Here is a 21,513-nt window from a genome sequence, read left to right as displayed (position 1 = left end):
ACCTCCATCCCCTCCCACCACTTTTATTCACCATGAGCCAGTTGGTTGCTCACAGCTGAGTCATAAGGGTGAGTCAGCCTGCAAGTGCAGATTGGTGAACAGGCCTGCCTGATAGCACCGGTATTAGCATAGAAGTACAAAACCTAAAATGAGCAACCCTGTGAGAAGCAAATGTTAAGCTTTAGAAAAAAGTTGTAATACACGAATAAATGCTTTGGGATAATATTCATGGGACTTGGCATGTAACATACTAACAGACTGACTGTAAACTGAGAGTTATGTTGTACCCGGCATTCTGGTCTCTGGTGTCAGCTACAGGAACTATGACGCATGTCAATACAAAAACACTCTTATTCAAAAACACGCAGTCAGTAGGTCATGCATGTTGGAAACAAGTACAACAAAAATGTAAGTGTCTTGGAAATTAATTTTCATTTCCACAGTGAGAATAAGCTCACATACATTTACATATGTTGTTGTAGAAACAAAATATTAAAATGTTATTACTAATTGTAATACAAACAAAATTTTTGTATTTATGACAGACCTTGAAACATCACAAAATGCAATGGATTGGTCTTACACAACAAAGTGGGAAATAGAGGTGTGATGCTCTGTGTATGTACACTTTGAGAAGTGGGTATGGCATCTAAATAAAGACACCCAAATTCTGCATGACTGGCACTTTATCTTGAATCACTGCCTAGTACTGAATGGTTTGAAATGCATTCTGAGCAAGTGAAGATTAAGTCTTTCACAGCTTGAATACATCTAACTTGCTGCAGTTCGTCAGTAAATACACACATTTTTTACACATTCCTTGCTACTTATCGAAACCTACAACTGAGCTTTATTCATTTAAACAAAATCCATTTTTTAAGTGAATGCATAAATTTTCTTCATTCCATTATATGACATAAAACTGAAACATAAACTGAACTGCAGTATATTACCTATGTAGCATAAAGTATGAACTGTGCATTAATACAGTACTTCAAGTATAACACACAATTTGCTAATTTGTTATTTTCCCTTTTTAGTATTAGCAAAATATTACAGTTTAGTGCAAATACATAACCACATTATGCCACAGCCCTCAAGTCAATGTGCATTGATCATACAGGCATCTGACATTTACTTTATTTTATTTGGATGGCACTATGCATTTAGGGCACATTAAACCACAATTTTCAGTCATGTGAGTTGCTTATGATACTCATTCTTTTGTCCCTTCCCTGAAAAGCAATTCTCGGAAAATTCCAGCACACAGAGGAGGGATGAAAAGATTTATGTTTTCCATTTTTAGAATTTCATTTTCAGTTCTGGAAAAATAAGTTTACTGTAGGATTATCATCACACATTTCATTTAAATATAAATTAAAAACATCACAAACACAATCAAATTCTAAAAATAAATAAGACTGTAAGAAACACATTATTTCTACAGAACACTGGACATATTCATAACCCTACGGCTATAATCACATTCAGTAACTGGACACTGGTTTGACACGAACAACAATTATGTAGCAAGTGGACACTGGTTTGACACGAACAACAATTGTACAGGCAGGTAACTTTAAATGAATCCTCATGCTTCCTCACATTTATTACTTTCTTTATATATGACAGTAATTTACAACCACTGAAACAATAAATTATCTGATTGTGCTGTTCACTCCAACAATCATGAAAATCCCACTAGTAAGATATTACCTACGTGCAAAAAGTTATAGCATAATTCCAATACATGGGCCTTAAAATAGATCTTCAATACACTTTGGTTTCCTAAATGTACTCTGCAACATCAATGATAAGATGCAAAAAAAAAAAAAATTCAGGAAGTATACATACAATTACAGGCAAGCCTTTCATCTCACTTCATTCACAAATTGGAATGAAAGCTGATGAAATTTGTACTATGTACCCATTTAACATGTACTAGATGGAGACTTTGAAATGGCAGCAAATGGAAACGAGCTAATGTGGGTGAAAATGTTCTAACATACACCAGTAACTTTTTGAAATGCATGCGCCGTCCATTTCTGAAGTCTCACTCCAGATTCTATGAGAAATCAAACACTAATCGTGATTACATTATTCAGTCACAAATTGTACAGTCCTTATTCTAGCCAACCACTTCTCACGTTGATGTGATCTGAAATAGTTACCAACACAGGATCATTATCTGATAAGTTATCCATGCATTTTTAAACTTACTCTTCCTCTCAATGATAGAATCTCCTAACCTTTAAATGCTTTCCGAATTTTACTACCAACACTAATTTCTATTGCTCTAAAAATCATTTGCACCCACAAACTGGTTTCCACCAGAATAAGCTTTTTAGCCTCCTGTCATTGCTTCAGTTTCATGCAACAATCAATTTGGCAATTATGTTTTGGCCTGTTTCCTGTCATTCCCAGTTTTTGGCAAAAGCATCTCCTTGATAGTATTATTTTTTTCTCCTAAATACTGAAAGTGTCCCAACAATCTACACATGTAACACATTATGTACACCAAGAGTTTCTTTACAAACAAAATCAGTGTGAACTACTGGAGCTTGAATAACTGTACCGCCTGCGACGAATAGGTGTTCGAGAACGAGATCTGGAGCGGTAAGGTCGCCGACGAGGCGGACTTCTTCGGCGTGGCGGTGGAGGAGGTGAACGACGCCGATACCTGTGACACAATGATACAATATAACTGTAGCTTTTGTTTTTATTTAGAATAAGTATAATATTAAAGCTCATATAGGGTAGATCAACACATGTTGTAAAAAGATCATCCATTATGGCCTCATTTAAAATTAGAAGGAAGAGGCGGAGAAAAAGAAGAAATTTTCTCAACATGGCATTGCTCACAAAGTACACTCTTGACTCAACAAGATTCGATTTTTTATCTAATCGAATGGAGGCAATGACATCTACAGTGACTATTTCTTCCTACCGAATCAAATTTTCAAGTTAAGGAACAGGAATAAACCATTTGGGACTAAATAAAATAAATAAATTTATGTAAAACAGATTTTAACCTCAATTGATGTATTTGCCCTGTTGTGAAAATGCAAATTCTGGTGTCTCTCTCTCTCTCTCAAAGAAACAACAGCTCTTTCAGACTATCTTATAATGAACCACAGTATAGTCCAGTTACGACTTATTCGCCAACATCATGCCTTGGGAAATCTAGAAAGCAACTCCTTTTTTTCTACTCAACAAACAAGTCTTTTCCCATGGTACTGATGTTGTTTGGTTTCTGGGCAGTTAAAATGGATCCAAGTTTCACACATGGTTATGAGTTTGCCCAAAATATTGCTAGGAATTGAAGTAAAACGTTACAAATCTTTGTTCTGAAATGTTGTTCTACATCCCAATTTAGGTTGGTCAATCACCAATAATGTGGCATCTGATAAGGACATGATTTTTCCACATCCATTCTTTTCATGAAGAAATCATTCACCTTACCTTTTTTTTACTTCTGTACCCACATTTAAACTGATTAAACCAGAAAAACAAGGTCAGTGAAATAAAAGTGGTCTGAGAAGAGTTTCCAATATTTTGTGGCAATGTAATCTAAATAGCACTATGAGAATTAGAAAACTACATGAAACGAGTACAAACTCCAGAAAAAAATGCTTAAATAGAAGATACACTGCACAAAAGTCTAACAAAGTTACAACCACAATTAGCTGTGCCATGGGTATTGAAGAGATTGTTATGTCAAAACACCATCAAAAAGAATCTGCAGCTTTATCATTGCATGTTTTCTGTTGGTGCACAGCTTAAAGCTTCCAGACCAACCTGTGTGTGGCCATTTCTGACAGAAGTTACTGACTGAAATGGTATCAGGACATCTGGTTTGTCAGTTTACATTTCTTCACATGAGACTTGGCTTAGACTGTTTGGGTACACTGATTCACAGTACAAGCAACATTCTGCCTCAGAAAATTATAATCAGACTGTTGAGCAGCAACTGTATACCAGTATTGTTAAGACTAGTGTTTGGTATACTATTTGTGTGCCAGCTGTGTTCTGGCCACCCCTTAAATAGTCTCAATACCAGGTCTCAGTCCAACTGATTGTATTGATAAGTTAAAATATGTACCAGATTGGGATTCCAACCCAGATCCCTGCTTTTTACAGGTCGTGAGCTACCAATGACAACACCTGAACATGGTTTCAGGACTGACCAAAAGCTTCAACTTGTCACATGCTCTTCCTCCTGAGGCAGCAGGTAAACAAAACTTCCAGCAGATGCTCGTCTCACAGCATTGTGGGAGAGTTTCTGCAGAGTTTGGAAGAAACGGTGAGTGTAAAGAAGCAAGCTGGAACCATTCACTTGTTCTTCTTCCATTCCTAATAATAATAATAATAATAATAACAATAATGTATTTTTCGCTTTACTTCATCTTATTTTTTAATTTTGAATAACGCATATAAGATAATTACTTAAAACAGTTAATCTCTCATTGAAGTTGAAATCCATAGTGTTTTATTGTTCATAAGATGATTTCATGATAGGTGAAGGTATGAACCTGATTTACACAAAAATAATTTTTATGAGTAAATATTCTTAAATTGAAGATCCGTATGAATATACACAGAGAGCTAGAAAGTAACTATGAATGCAGCAATATACCTCATCTGAATGCCCTTCAGTTTCTGTTTTCAGTAAAAACCATTTTTTCTTCAAAAACTTTCTATGTCAAAAGTTGTTCATAGTTAAAGTTTTCATCTTCTAGACGGTCCCACTTTTAACAAGTGCAGTTTCCACCTAGTCTTGTAACCCTTATTTTTCTGATAACAAAAATGTCCACTTTCATTAGGAGACCTTGTGAGATCGATCTAGAAAATTACATATTATGGTCCATTTTTGGTGGTAACTGGGAATTCCCTTGGGAGTATACATAGTGTTCAACAAATAGTACATACAATTTTGTCAATTTTACAGTTACCCATTTCATAATTAAGCCAGATTACTTCCTGCATCACAGCAACTCTATTTCAACTTCTTTTGCTAGCATTCTTGTAATAAAGTAAAACCTAATAGCAAATTTCAATAATTATTCATAAGCTCTTCTAAAAAGTAGGAGTGCTGGACAATTAACCAGGCGTTCCCTGTATAGTTATCAACACGCAAACAATAGAAAGTTAGTCCGCGAGTAAGGTTCATTTTGGTAATACCACTGTGCTGTGAATAGCTACATGAATTTTTCTTTGTGTTGTGTTTTTGTCAGGAGTTTATACAAAAAATATACTAGAAATATGCTGCTGCTATATACATTACCTTAGAAAAGCTTTTCACCAAAATAACACACGTGTCAATACAGGTGTAAAAGCATCAGGTTAATTGGTGCAATGTTGCATCCATCATTTCATACTTATTATTAACCAAAAATTACAGCAAGACACTGGACACTAAAAGTGCAGCTACTGAGGGAAAGCAATCAAAGGTGAAGCACACCACAGAAGCAGCTTGTGAAAAGCTGAATCAGCTTGGGAGGTGTGTCTGGATGGCGTAATTATTACCTTACAACAAAAGAATTAAATTTCTCAGTCTAATTTAGTTTTAATAGATATAGATGTAAAACTCTTGAAATGAAAATGACTGATATTAGGAGAAAACTTGTTTCTCTTCATCTTTCTTCAAGTTTATACTTACTCATGTTAATATCATTATTCTTTTTTTTAAATACAAAAACAGCATAAACTTTTTTAAGCTTGGACACATGCACTATGTCAACAGCGCAGCTCCCAGAAAGCAACTAAAAAATAATTACTGATTGTTGCTCATAGACACAAATGCACTCATCAGAGCATATGCAGAATATGTTGTGCAAGTTTTTGCAGATCCTTCTTTTTTAACATTACTGAAACACTGTCAGTGATGTACGTTTTCCTACGATCAGGCCCAGTTTAAGGCCCAAGCAATACACGCTGTTGCTTGGTGCATCAATCTGAGAGGGATTCCACAGGTGCCATAACATTATGATTTCTACACAGCATGTAATTAGTAGTGGCTGCTTGGTGCCCATCATGTATAAACCATATGATTCATGCAGGGTCACTGAACGAAACCTAGAAAAGTTTATTGTGAATCAAGTCCTTGTAGGCAGCAGGGAGAAAAAATGACCCACCTGACAGTCACCAACAATTTCAACATCCTTACATTTCTGTTGATGTACGGGATGACTCAAAAGTCCGTTAACATTTGAAAATTGAATATGTCATGGAATAATGTAGGTAGGGAGGTAAAAATTGATGCACATGCTTGAAATGACATGTTGTTTTATTGAAATTTTAAAAAAATGTGCACAAAATGACCAACAGATGGCACTTCATATGATACAAACGCAATAATTAGCATAACAATTGATTTTTAGCAAAGATGATGTTCTTTATAACAAATGCTCCACATGTTGACCACCATTCATCAACAGTACCTTTAGTTGAGGGACAATGTTGTGAACAGCATATCGACAGGTATGGTTAGTAACTGCCATCAAATATTCCCTTTCAGAATCCCTAATGAGGTCGGGTGATCGCAGTAAGACTTCAGGTAAACCCACAGCCAATAATCGCACAGTTTGAGTTCTGGGGACCTGGGAGGCCAGTATGATGGCAGTGGTGACTCAGCATGTGATCCTCAACAAAAGACGTGGGCAAGAGATCTTTCAACACATGTAGCGATATGGGACGGAGTGCAATCCTGCATAAAAGTCGTACCTTCCCGCAGGTGTTTATAGGTCAGGCTAGGGATGATGTGATTCCGTAACATACTGGCATACTACCTTGCACCCTCATGCTGACAGTTTGGAAAGCACCACGCCACATTTCCCCAAAGAAAGCAACATCTGTTGGCCAGTTTTTCCACTCTTTTTTGGTTTCAATAACATCCCATGTCATTTCAGACATTATTCCGTGAATTAGTGTGTTTTCAAATGTTAACCGACTTTTGAGTCACTCTATATAGCCTGAATTGAACCACGAGGATTTAACCTATGCACAAAATATTGTGGCAGAGCATGCATGTGTAGGAGCAAGCAAAGGGTATTCTGGGCATTTGTTACAAGTTTTCTTCAAGAACAAATAATTTTCAGACATACGTTTACATGGACTTCTCTTACAAGGAACTCAAAGAGTGCAAGGTTGCAAGTTCAGTCTCTAGTAAGGGTCATTTGAAAGTGTTGTGTTAACAATTATGACAGGAGAAATATTAGCTGCTAATGACTCACCACGTGCATCAGGAGGGTGTGACAGAAAATGAGTGTCCGGGAGATGCAGAGATCACCCTCCTATGGGACGTACATATTACCATTTCACAAAATGGACATGTGAAACAGGTAAATTTTGTAGCTGAAGCATTGAAGCTTTATTTTGGCACAACAAATTGTAGAAACATTTGTGTGTGAAACTAACCATTATCCTGCAGATTTTATTCAGAAACAGACTGATATCCAACAGTGTTCTAGGCTTTGTAACTTGGTAGATGTTGATGCAGATGACCTTTACGTTTTTTCTTGGCACTGCAGATGTTGATAGAAATTATTCAGAAGCCATCCATAAAAATATTATTTTAGCATGCATCCACTTTTTAACATGCCACTTTTCACCGGGCTATGCACTAAGACAAATCTGAACTACTTTGTATATTCCTTCATTTTGTAACAAGGAACTGCATGCATTTGAGGGAAACAAAAGATTGTTCAAGTTGGCTTAATCATTCAGCACTTGAACGATACATTTAAAAATTCATTCGGCATGGGAGAAATCATGTCTGTGGATGAACCTAGAGATCTGTGAATCATCCACAGGATATTTGTGGCAATTTGTTATTTATACAGCAGTTCCACAGAGATGGAAACAAAATTTCTTTCTGTAGTTACCCTGAAAACAAGTCAGGTTGAAATAAAACTTCTTGACATAATTGATGGTTACAACGTCTATGTCTTAAGGACATTATATTGTGAAGGTTCAGATACTGAATAAACACAGACATTGTAACCATCAATGATGTATCCATGACTCAATGGGCTAAAATGATGATACAATATTTGTCTCCCACTGCGGGAATCACAAATTGTGTGAGCATAAGCGTTGTGCCTATGTGACATACGTAAGTTTGGATTGGTCATGAAATTGGGCTTGAATAGCTGAAGTGGTTAAGGCGACCCCTGGCGTACAGCAGGAAATCTGGATCCAGCACAAATTTTCATGTGTTGCAAACAGCTGACATCAGTGATAGTCGCAGAATATGAATCTGTTTCATAATAAAACTTGTCAAGCCTCTTTTCAACTTAGGCCATATGCTCTGGATGGGCAATTACTACAACAGCATGCATTTGTGTCACTTTATGAAGAAAGAGGTATAAATGTAGCTGACACACTTCGACTGAGTAGTAAGAATGTACCTGGTGTCTAGAAAAATGCAATACTCGATAAAGTTGAACGCATGGGGAGTTCCTATTGACCTGACAGCAAGAGAGATCTTTGCTTTAGAATTTCTTGCTCGCATGGAAGTGGACAATGATTGGCCGTGGAAGATTTTGTGGACAGACAAAGCCCACTTCCCTCTGACAGGATAAGTCAATACACAGAATTGTGGAACATGGCAACGAAAAATCCACACGCAAATCAACCAGTACCACTTCATCCTGACAAGGTCAAAGTGTGGTGCGGGTTTACAGCATCATTTATTATAGGGCCAAATTTTTTCGAAGAGAGACGTGCTTCCGGTCCTGTTACCTGTACCGTCACTGGTAAGCACAATGAGTGTCTTTTGCGCAACCACGTCATTCGAGCTCTCCAACAGTGCGGAAGTGTGGAGGGGATCATTTTTATGCAAGATGGCGCACTTCCGCACATTGCAAATCCAGTTAAGCAGTTGCTAAAGCACCATTTCGGAAATGCTAGAATTATCATCCACCATTTCCCTACAGCCTGGCCGTCCCGATGATCACCTGATCTTAATTTGTGTGGGGTTGGGTTGTTTGGGAAAGGAGACCAGATAGCGAGGTCATCGGTCTCATCGGATTAGGGAAGGACGGGAAAGGAAGTCGGCCGTGCCCATTGAAAGGAACCATCCCGGCATTTGCCTGGAGCGATTTAGGGAAATCACGGAAAACCTAAATCAGGATGACCGGACGCGGAATTGAACCGTCGTCCTCCCGAATGCGAGTCCAGTGTCTAACCACTGCGCCACCTCGCTCGGTTTAATTTGTGTGACTTCTGGCTGTGGGGCTATCAGAAAGATGTTGTGTTCAGTATTCTGATTGCAAACTTAGCTGCATTGAAGGCACACAATACACAACACAGTCTGAACATGACCCCGGAAACACTTCGATCATGTTGTTTCTCGATTTCACCTTGTTGCAGAAAACGGTGGACAGCATATCGAACATGATTTGCACCAGTCACATGGAAATTAATAATCCAATTTGAGTTTGATTAATATTTCTTATGCGGTTTTTGGCCTCAGGACAATTAAAAACCAACGTCAGTGATGCTTTTTATGCAGTTTTTGGTCTTAGGACAATTAAAAACCGCTTTTTCCCATCCGATGTGATATGACCTTGCCATGGTGGATGGGCTTTCTTAACTAAGGCCACATCCTACAAGTGACAGAAACGACCAACAGCACGCGACAGCTTCAGGCAACAAAACACAACAACAGGTATAGTTACGGAAGTGTCCTACGTGAGCGACATCTATGTCACTGCCTGTCTCCCGCTGCAACTGGCGACATTTGAATTCAAACGTATTTGAACCTTGTTGCTGTAGCACATGTGACTGAGAGCGACAGCCACGGGTCTTCTCGGCAAAGCAATGGAGCGGATGCGACGGCAGCTATGAAATACTTATCATCCGATTTTAAGAAAACAAATTTGAATCTTCCGCATCTTATAGCTTGATATCTTTAAACAATAAAGGGCTGAATTTATTTTCAAATTTGCAGAGGTAAAATCACATTGCGTAGACTTTCCGTATAGTTCATTTAAGGCCATACATTATTGCATATGAAATGTAACTAATACATCTAAATTGTATTTAAAGCTGAGACCAGAATGACATCTCTTTTCATTCTTGAGACATTGGTTGTTGTATCGACAGACCTTTCCTGCGCTTCAGGAATCAAGTGGTAGTAAAAATCGTCGCATCTCATAAATGGTTCAAGATATCGAAACAACGATTTTTGAAGATGACAGCATGCAGAAAGGACTATTTTATCATATGATTAACACTTGATACATTTTTGTAAATGCGTGAGTAGAGCAAAAACAAGACTCTTCATAAATTACACCATGAGGTTTTGTCCAAATTTTCATAGCCAAACAAAGGGAGAGAAACAGGTAAACGAGGTACCAAAGTGACCAGTGTGAGGTCTAGTTTTGCATGAAAATATTTAACTGCTTGAAAGTAATCAGGGTAATTAACAAAAGCTTAATTAATGAGTTGAGGAAGAATTGAAATATTTCTCGAAAAGCTGCTGCCAAGCTATGTAAATGAAGTGTCAAAAATTTCATCTGTTCAAGGCAATTAAAAAGATACATTGGTGCGGCATTTAAATGTCAAAAAGGCTTCCTTCGAATCAAGTACATTAGGAAAGCAAACAAGGTGTCAGTAAGATCATGCCTTCTGGGAAAAAAAAAAGAAAAAAAAACCAGGGAAATCAGTCAAATATTTTATGAAATGACTTGTGAAAAAGAAATAAGTAGATTAGAGAAACGTTATTTGTGACTTTGAATGATGCTCGAAATCGTGAACAGAAAATGAGGTGCACAAAATGTCTCCATAATATTTTTCATTTCATACTTTTAGACAAATCGTTACACCAAATGTTTGCCTTTCTTTTCTAAAATTTTGTATGCCTTACTTTTACAGACTATTTAGATTAATTGAAACGCTTGGCCTTAATACTGACTGCTGATGAATTAGAGTTCGCAACATCAAATATCTGTAAAATTTCATGGTTCACTGAATTTATTAAGAATTTAATTTGTGTGATATACTGGGATAGGTGTGTAAACACTTAAAGTTCTTTGGCAAGACCTCAAAAATATACTTAGCAATGCAGTGCAAACAGTATCCATAAAACTTAGTATACAGAATTGTAACTGTGTCAGTTAAAATGTATGTAGAACCCAGGATCGAACCGAGGAACCTTTTGGAGCACGTCATCTCCAACTGCGATGCTACCGCTACACCACACCTACACATTATTTTCGATTGTCAATTTGTGTATCTATGTGTATATGTAGGGTAGTTAGTCAAGTAGTCAGTCATTCTTCTGCATTTATTGGCTGATCATGTAAAAAACATTCATATTTAATTTATTGATGAGGTAAGTCAAATGCTCCTCTGCTCATTCATGTGTATTCGAAGAATTTGTCTGGTGATCTTCATAGTTGATGATATTTGTGAAATTCTCCATGGAGATTCCTCCCTTTGTAAATTTCATGAAAAGCATTTTCGCTTTATTTTCTTAAGTAAACCTACCGTATTTACTCGAATCTAAGCCGCACTCGAATCTAAGCCGCACCTGAAAAATGAGACTCGAAATCAAGGAAAAAAATTTTTCCCGAATCTAAGCCGCACCTGAAATTTGAGACTCGAAATTCAAGGGGAGAGAAAAGTTTTAGGTCGCACCTCCAAATCGAAACAAAGTTCGTCTAGTTGTAATATGAGACACAATTTAGGTCGAATGAATGACGATACAGCTGCAGTAGTTTGGTTCGAGTCGTAAGCTTAGCAGTTACGGTTTACCAGGTAGCCATTGCTACGCGTCACGCGCTCCGTCCGTATTTATACGGATATCCTTCCTTTTTCACGTGCTTCATCTGGTTTGAATTGATTGCTTATTTTTCTTTGATCTGATAAGTGCCGTTCTCTTTATTATAGGTGTTTACGTCACTCCAAGCTGAAAATGCATTACAGCACTGTGTCATGCATTGTTTGTCGCATTCTGATAGTGCGTGTTTACGGCCTGTCGCCGCTCGCGGCGTGGCTTGCTTTTGTGCGTGCTACCGCCGCTTGCAAATAAAAAATAGAGAGGAGTCGCCTCATTAGCGAAACATTCGTTGTTACTTACACTACTGCTTTCTTTGATAATGATCAACAAGAACCAAATAACAGACTGCGTATGATAGATGATGTTCTGAACGAAATTTTAGCGAAAATTTTTCTCCGTTCCAAAATCTTTGCAGGCGCCTCTTTAGTTCATTACATTCTGCACAGGAAAGAGACATCTTAGATTTAAAAATCTAGTCAGTTGCCGTGCTTCATTTCTGACTGTATCACTATCAGGCATAAGCATAATACGAATATAAACATGACATGATATGTATATTCTTCCCCGTTTGCTGTTGTCTCACTCTAGTTTCGTAGTTTATTAGGCAGACAGGATTTAAATGAGATAGTAGCAAACACGAAACAATACATGGCAAAATGTTTATATTCGTATTAATCTTATGGCGAAGAGAATACTACATGTGATTCACAATTCATAAAAGCTCCTATTAGCAACCATCTCTTCTCACAGGTAGGAAAAAATTCAAACAGTCTTGCCAGTCGGATTTTCGTAGTACATTGAAATGCTGCTACATTCGAAGATCAACAATACAGAATTTGTATTTACTTCGTTGGATAATGTACCAAAATGCAGTGGTCGAAACTCTGGGCGGAGGAAAAAGGCTCGTCTTCCACTTTTTTTTTTTAATTTATTTACTGACGCAGAGATTTTGGTGCCAGTATGTATCTTTGTGCCTACAAAGCATGCCTGTGTGGCGCTACATATATTCGACGGCAGAAGTTAGTTGTGGCGGCACCCACCAACATTTTTCAGAACTCCCGCTTGCTTTGCACTCGATTCTAAGCCGCAGGCGGTTTTTTGGATTACAAAAATCGGAAAAAAAAACGGCTTAGATTCGAGTAAATATGGCAATTTTGTAGCCTTACTCTCCAGCTACAATATTCCACAGTTTGGGGGTGCCGTTTTATAGAAACAGCTGGTGGGCTTTAAGCAGCCAGCACGCAGGACACCCAAGCTTTTCACCCGGTGCTGCTGCTTGTCACTGGAGTGTCGCGCATCCAGAAATTGCTCGCTGTTGGTCGCTTCTGACGCTCGTGTAGGACACGGCCTAACAGTATAACACCTGTACACCCATGTACACTGAGTAGTACAGCTTGTTTAACGTCAAACATACACCTTAGGCATTGTTGTACGATTCATTTGTCATTTGTAGTCAACCACTATTAAATTATGATGCTTGCAGCACCATCTGTTGCTACATTTTGTAACTATTTATTTTTCTTCTGCCATATGTTTTCCCCCTTCTCCAATGATATTCCGTTGCAATCTGATGTCATTCTACCAGTGGTGTTGCAGTTTGAAAGTTTAACTTTAATTATAATCACCCTGTATACAAATGTGTGAAATATGTCAAATATATTGCAAAGCGTTTGATGTGTGTATGTGAGCAAAAAGTCACAAGAGAAGTGATGAAATACGTTTAGGGTTACAAACTTTGATACTTTCTGTGCAAGTGTAAGGTTAAATTGTGGATAGTGTAGGCTATTTTCATTCCTAGTGTTATACTTATGAATGCTACTATTAGTTTCAAACCATACCTGATTCTTCACAACAAGCATAAGAAAGTCAATGTCTTATGAAATTGTCATTTGTACGCCTAATTTTTTAATAGTTGCTTGGACACCTGGTGATGCCCTTACAACACAATTCTGTGCAGTGATTACTTTCTGCACATGTGTGAAATTGTCCCAAAAAATTATTCCATATGACAATGAATGGAATTATGCGTAGCAAGCTAATTATCTAACACTTTGATCACATAAATCAGCAATTAAACACAGAGAAAATGTTGATGAAGATCTATAAATTATAGACTATAATAAATGACTTCTATTCAAGTTCTGATCCATATACACACCCAAAAACTTTGAACAGTCAGTTTTATATATTTCCTTTTCCTCATGCAGTATTGTTATTGTTGTTTATATATAGTGAGAAGGGTTGAATAAAGAAATCAATACACAAAGGAGAAAAAGAAAACGAACAGAAAGGGAAAGAGTTGTTTTTTCATGGAAATATTCCATTACATCAGAACCTACAGCTGTGATTTCTGGCACTTGTATAATACATTAATTGTAAATACTGAATCTCTACCTACAATAACGCTTCCAGAGAACAATTACAACATTTCAGTAGTTGTTATATACATTACGTCACTGTTCAATGTTCACCTTGGTGGTGTACGAGGCCAACGATGCACAGGTCTGCGGGGAGGAGGACTGCGACGAGGTGGAGGTGGTCTTGGTTTGGGTGGCATCAGCACCAGAGCAGCAGTGATCTCCTGGCCATCTATCTGACCTGTAAATTTTAAAATATAATCCCAAGATGAATTACATAATTTACAAACAAGCACAGAAATGTTATTGATCTGATAACAATCTATGTTTTAAATAGAATTCAGAATGAAAAATGATGAAATAGAGTAGCAGAAATTGAAGCATTATACACAGCAACAATTGCTACAGATGGTTACTGCAATGATAACGATGAAGGAGGAGGAGGAGGAGTAGGAGGAGGAGGAGGAGGAGGAGGACAATAGATATAAGTGAGATGGGACAAAAAAAATAAATCACCAAAGAAAAAATGGAGAAGACAAGAAAAGAAAACAGAAACAGAAAAGATGATGAAGACAACAACCGTTCATCTCCATCACCACCATCATCAGCTTCTTCTGCTGCACATAGAGTGCTGCGTTATCACCTTTTGGACAGCAAGCATGTTTGTGATACAGCAATACCAGCTCTTGAGGCACCCGTTCTAATTAGCAGCATAACTTGCAGTAGCTGCACCTGCAAGTCTGGGCTGTACAGTTAGTTGTTCTGCTTGGATCTAAACATCACCTAGCTTTTTACTTGAATATTCTACTTCCTTTTGTCTTTGCAAGAGCTACGTTCACATTTAGTTTTCAAAAGTACACATGGCTATGGCTTGTGACCCGCTGCGGTATCTTGCTGGAGGAGTTAGCTGCTATCTGGAAGCTGAGTTGGCAACTACCTACCAGCTTAATAAGCCCAATGTGAATTGTGCTGGTGATGGAGTGGTAGGACTAGTCCTCTCTCGGCATGCCAGTTATTTCTGTTATCAGTTTAGTCTGCAAGACAACCCCAATTTAACAAGCAGTTGTCTGAAACTTCCTGACAAATTAAAACTCTGTCCTGGACCGAGACTCGAACTCAGGACATGTACTGGCAGAATTGAAGCTGTGAGGACGAGTCATGAGTCATGCTTGGGTAGCTCAGTTGGTAGAGCACTTGCCCGCGAAAGGCAAAGGTCTGAGTTCGATTCTCAGTCTGGCACACAGTTTTAATCTGTCAGGAAGTTTCATATCAGTGCACACTCCACTGCAGAGTGAAAATCTGATTCTTCAAGCAGTTATTTGATGGTGAATGGTGGACTGTGCCCAGACCCATGAACATTTCATGGGGAAGTGGTAAATAGCTAAAAGAACAGCCTTGTATTTATAATAAAAAATTTCAGGGACTGCCTTCAGTTGAAGGGTCAGAGGAAAAAAAATCAGGTAAGTCACTTTTTTTTTAAATTGAGTTATTGCTACAGTTCAATTCAGACTAATTATACACTGCTGTTGCGAGGGAAAACAACCTCACATGTTCAGAGATATTAGCATTCAATGCTTTGCTGTAAGGGAAAAGAACCAGGTGAGTCAATTTTTCAGGGGAAAGAAGCAGGCAAGTCAGTTGTGACTCATCCGGCCACAGCAGCGTAGAGCAAACAATTCTTATGTAAAATCTCTCCTATCATCCCCCCTCCCAGTCAATTGGAGGCACAGAAAAAACAAAAAGGTGGCTACTTGCATAGTTTGCAAAAAATGGAGTCCTGACAAATATAGCAACCAATGCCATTTACTTTAAGCACCAACATTTGATATATTTGTTCAATAGCCATGTTCTTTTTCACTTCACCACTCGTGCCTTGAATGAGGACACTGAAGAGCTCATACAGGGTGTCATAGGAAGACTGGTCAATATTCAGGGATATGGCAGGAACAATCATTTGAAGTAAAAAGGTCTAGTAAATATGGGCTCTAAAATGCATACTTTAAGGGCTATAAGAACTTGTTCAGTAGAAGAGATTTGTTTTACAATAGCAAAGATGAACAGGTGCTAAATGGCTCTTAAGATCTGCCTTTTACAGCTCATGCTTATTGCACTTTCTTGGTGTGAATGTCGTCAGATCCGTGAGTATAGACAATTTCTCCTGGGACATCCTGTATACTTAGTAATTCTGCTGGATGGTCAAAATAAAAATTTCATAATGTTTCCATCCATTCGTTATGTAACTGTCAATCAAATTAATGGCCTGAAGAAGATGACAATTACATCCCCCGTGTGTGGCCCTGGAAACACCTCAAGATTTCTAAGAACAGATAGAAGAATCGAGATGTAAGCCATCTCCTTTGACTGTGGTCATTGTTAATCAAGAAAAGGAAAACACTGTTTGACTCCAAGTTTGGTGCAAAATGCCCTTTCAAAACACATCCTATTACCATAATATCATCTGAATCCAGCCACTGTAAGAATGCTGAAATTTCAAACAATTTATTACAGAAAAATGCAAAATGACATCATAGGGACACTATGACAATGTCAACCAGCAGACAGGCTGTCTGAACTGCCCATATCTCTTTATAATGGTATGTAACTGCAGAATTCCTTACTTACCTATTCTACATCAGCTCTGCAGTTATCTTCTGTTCGAAGTAATCTAATGTCAACAATTATGATCTTTTTTCTAGATCTCCTCCCAATTTCCAACCTAAAATGTAAAGATTTGCAAAACCTGATGAAGTTTTGCCATCCTGGTGCTATGGAATTCTTCAGTCATCTGCTCCACAGCTACATATAGGTGATGTGAGTACTATCGCTGCTTTATCACAAGCAAGAATTTCTTTACTCATGATTATTATGGAATTATTGCTTGGTTTACCTGTTTCTTTCCTCTTACAGAGTGACATTGACTGCATTTTGAGAAATTACCTCATTCTAGGAACACTCCAAATGCCAGTAACCCTATTTCCACATTTGATGCCCCCAGGATGTTTAATGTAGGAAACAAAAGTGTCACAAGTTCTTATACAATGACGTAATCACAGTTCAAACATTAAAATTGCCTTTTCTCAAGTTTCATAAAAATTGACTTCCCTGGTTCCTTCAGTGGCCCTTCCATTGGTAATGAGACAGACCTAGCAGGCCTTGCCTCTAAAGGTGCAATACTGAGTACCGCACAATAAATTTGACTGACTGAGATTGGTATTGACGATTTGCACAATATAATGAAAACGACTGCAGAGCTCTAAAAATATTTATAGAGGGTGCTCTAAAATTCCCATCACAAACTTCTAGGACTTGTAGAGGGAACTAAGGAGATAATACACTCCTGGAAATGGAAAAAAGAACACATTGACACCGGTGTGTCAGGCCCACCATACTTGCTCCGGACACTGCGAGAGGGCTGTACAAGCAATGATCACACGCACGGCACAGCGGACACACCAGGAACCGCGGTGTTGGCCGTCGAATGGCGCTAGCTGCGCAGCATTTGTGCACCGCCGCCGTCAGTGTCAGCCAATTTGCTGTGGCATACGGAGCTCCATCGCAGTCTTTAACACTGGTAGCATGCCCCGACAGCGTGGACGTGAACCGTATGTGCAGTTGACGGACTTTGAGCGAGGGCGTATAGTGGGCATGCGGGAGGCCGGGTGGACGTACCGCCAAATTGCTCAACACGTGGGGCGTGAGGTCTCCACAGTACATCGATGTTGTCGCCAGTGGTCGGCGGAAGGTGCACGTGCCTGTCGACCTGGGACCGGACCGCAACGACGCACGGATGCACGCCAAGACCGTAGGATCCTACGCAGTGCCGTAGGGGACCGCACCGCCACTTCCCAGCAAATTAGGGACACTGTTGCTCCTGGGGTATCGGCGAGGACCATTCGCAACCGTCTCCATGAAGCTGGGCTACGGTCCCGCACACCGTTAGGCCGTCTTCCGCTCACGCCCCAACATCGTGCAGCCCGCCTCCAGTGGTGTCGCGACAGGCATGAATGGAGGGACGAATGGAGACGTGTCGTCTTCAGCGATGAGAGTCGCTTCTGCCTTGGTGCCAATGATGGTCGTATGCGTGTTTGGCGCCGTGCAGGTGAGCGCCACAATCAGGACTGCATACGACCGAGGCACACAGGGCCAACACCCGGCATCATGGTGTGGGGAGCGATCTCCTACACTGGCCGTACACCACTGATGATCGTCGAGGGGACACTGAATAGTGCACGGTACATCCAAACCGTCATCGAACCCATCGTTCTACCATTCCTAGACCGGCAAGGGAACTTGCTGTTCCAACAGGACAATGCACGTCCGCATGTATCCCGTGCCACCCAACATGCTCTAGAAGGTGTAAGTCAACTACCCTGGCCAGCAAGATCTCGGGATCTGTCCCCCATTGAGCATGTTTGGGACTGGATGAAGCGTCGTCTCACGCGGTCTGCACGTCCAGCACGAACGCTGGTCCAACTGAGGCGCCAGGTGGAAATGGCATGGCAAGCCGTTCCACAGGACTACATCCAGCATCTCTACGATCGTCTCCATGGGAGAATAGCAGCCTGCATTGCTGCGAAAGGTGGATATACACTGTACTAGTGCCGACATTGTGCATGCTCTGTTGCCTGTATCTATGTGCCTGTGGTTCTGTCAGTGTGATCATGTGATGTATCTGACCCCAGGAATGCGTCAATAAAGTTCCCCTTCCTGGGACAATGAATTCACGGTGTTCTTATTTCAATTTCCAGGAGTGTATTTTAAATTGGAAACCACATCCAGAAACGTACCATTTCCACACTACGACTATTTGGAAATGTGTTGGTAACGCGGCCACTTTTACAAGTAATTCATTAGTTATGGCCCAGAACATCACTTGTTTTATAATTTCACTCATTGATAATCAAAGAAACAAAAAGGAAATAATCAGTTTTCGCAAGCACTATTGTTTACAGCTAAAATTTTTTGTGCATTTTCAAAGGAGAGTTAGCACTCTGATCCACAACGAGGTAGGTTCAATGTGGCAATCACTAAGTTCAATGCACACATTGTATCCATGAATGATAATCTGGTACACACCATCTATCATACCTGGTGTCTGCACAATCTGTCCTGCAGTGACCACAAACTCATGCCACCAGATCTTCTTCTGTCTCTACAGGAGTCTTATAAACCAAACTTTCCATTCAACCCCACAGGAAAAAGTCCAGTGGAGTCAAATCCAGTGATCATGGAGGCTATGCAACTGGGCCACATCAGCCTATCCATCTTTGTCTGAATCATTGGTTCAGATGTTTCTGAACACGATGTGAAATGCGAGTGGATGCACTGTCATGCTGAAACCACCTGTCTGGACAGACATTCAATAGCACAAAATCCAACAAAATGCTCAGTACTTGTTGTAGGAAGGCCAAGTAGATGTTACCCATAAGCTTAGGTCGAAGCATGTATGGTCCATTACCTGACCATACAGAATACGTGCCTACACAATGATACCAAATCTGCGTGGTAATCAATGGACATGAATGGCATGTGGGTTTTCATCTGCCTAGACCTGGCTGTTTCCAGACTTTAGAACACAATCCCTAGTAAATTTACATTCATGTGTGAAGAGAATGTGTCAAGGAAATACTACAGGCTCATTGAAGCAGCAGCGCAGAAACTGCATACAAAACTCAACACGTGGTGCAAAATCGGATGGCATTAGTGACTGTACCTTTTGGAGGTGGTATGGATGTAATTTTTGCTCATGCAGAACATACCAAATGGTGCTGGGACCAACATCAACTGCACATGTAATTGTTCATGTATCATTGGTGCGTTCTCTTCTACTTAATGCAGTACGGCCTCTTCCAATTCAGATGTGGGGGCATCTGCTTGGAGCACCACAGTCACAATTGCTGACAGTGAAGGTATCCCATTCTCAAAGCTGTTGTGTAATTTTGGTGAAAAGAGTACGCAGCAGAGTTTGATGTTGTGGATAATGATCTTGATAAAGGTGACGAGTAACTCTTCCAATACCATTAGCTTCACCGTACCAAGGGATCATGTTGGTGTAGTGTGCAAATGTGTATTCAACCATGTTGCACTAACACTCACAGACACACGAATGAGGCTCAAACCAGGTCAGAATGGTACCACAAACATCAAATGACGTCAGCTAATCCACAGTAAGTGACACCCCCACCCCATGACTACCCTGTTTTATTCTTCATACCTACATTGTGAACATGGTTCAAATGGCTCTGAGCACTATGGGACTTAACATCTATGGTCATCAGTCCCCTAGAACTTAGAACTACTTAAACCTAACTAACCTAAGGACATCACACAACACCCAGTCATCACGAGGCAGAGAAAATCCCTGACCCCGCCGGGAATCGAACCCGGGAACCCGGGCGCGGGAAGTGAGAACGCTACCGCACGACCACGAGCTGCGGACTTGTGAACATGTTTTGAAATGGCTGTAACACAGAAATTGTACGTTACTGGACATGGGTTCCCAGTCCCCTCTACAAGTCCTAGAAGTTTGTAAGGGGAAATTTAGAGCAGCCTGCATAAAAGCACCATGCTGTACTTTGAAAAATGAAATACCTGAGTGATCAGGAAACACCAGATACCTCATTGTCCACAACAGCAGAGGAAACTGAATATCATGGCAGTAAGCAGACATGGTTATTTTACTTCTAAGTTCTCAGAACTGACAAATAACATCAGGTCGGCTACCCATTGAGCGTACTTGTTTATTTTTCTTGCAGAAGTTTTCAGAGTACAGACATAAGATCATGCAGGCTTTCTATCACTAATTAGTATATAACAGTTTTATTCCATCTGGAACAGTTGTTACATTAGAGAAATACATAGAACACACCACACGTAAATTACACAGTTCACTTATTTAGTTTGTAAATAGTTGTTGTCATGATTTGCAAATCTATGCTGCTTGACTTGCATCTTTTCAGATTTGTTTCTTCGCCCATTCTGCATAATTTCTGCTCATGTTTGGCAAGGCAAGCAGTTCAATCACAATACACACACGTTGCACATTGCTGAGTGCCAATATGTTCACCATGATGGCAGAGTTCTGACTGATGCTTCCAGACATAAGAAGATAATTTCTTTTCAACCTCCAATCAGTCGAGAAATTAAAACTACAGTGAAAATACTGTCAAAGCTTTGTGGAGTTGTGTTGTGCAATAGCTCTAGTATACCTGTCAACAGTGTCACGTCACAGCTTTCAGTTGTGGCTGCAAAGTGAACACATAAAGATACCTAGAAAATAGTCTCTCCTGTCATGTGTGAAGTCTTCTTAAGGTGTTTCGTCTGATTTCATGCAGCCCACATAATGTAACTGTCCTGAGTTTCCTGTTTCAT

The 21,513-nt window shown here is 39.6% G+C and overlaps 1 protein-coding gene across 1 annotated transcript in view; it reads right to left on the bottom strand.

The window, feature by feature from the left end:
- Positions 1-440: 440 nt before the first annotated feature.
- LOC124556558 (RNA-binding protein with serine-rich domain 1-like) overlaps positions 441-21,513 on the bottom strand; it is a 107,802-nt gene continuing 86,729 nt past the window's right edge. The window contains exons 8-9 of the mRNA XM_047130514.1: positions 14,257-14,383; positions 441-2,680 (exon numbers count right to left, since the gene is read on the bottom strand). Coding sequence (XP_046986470.1) covers positions 2,542-2,680; positions 14,257-14,383 — 266 coding nt within the window. The 3' untranslated portion in view covers positions 441-2,541. The remainder of the gene's footprint in view (positions 2,681-14,256; positions 14,384-21,513) is intronic.

Source organism: Schistocerca americana, chromosome X (assembly GCF_021461395.2).
Source record: "Schistocerca americana isolate TAMUIC-IGC-003095 chromosome X, iqSchAmer2.1, whole genome shotgun sequence".
Classification (NCBI taxonomy): Eukaryota; Metazoa; Arthropoda; class Insecta; order Orthoptera; family Acrididae; genus Schistocerca; species Schistocerca americana.
Note: the sequence above shows the minus strand (reverse complement) of the source record. Positions and strands in the feature narration are given on the sequence as shown.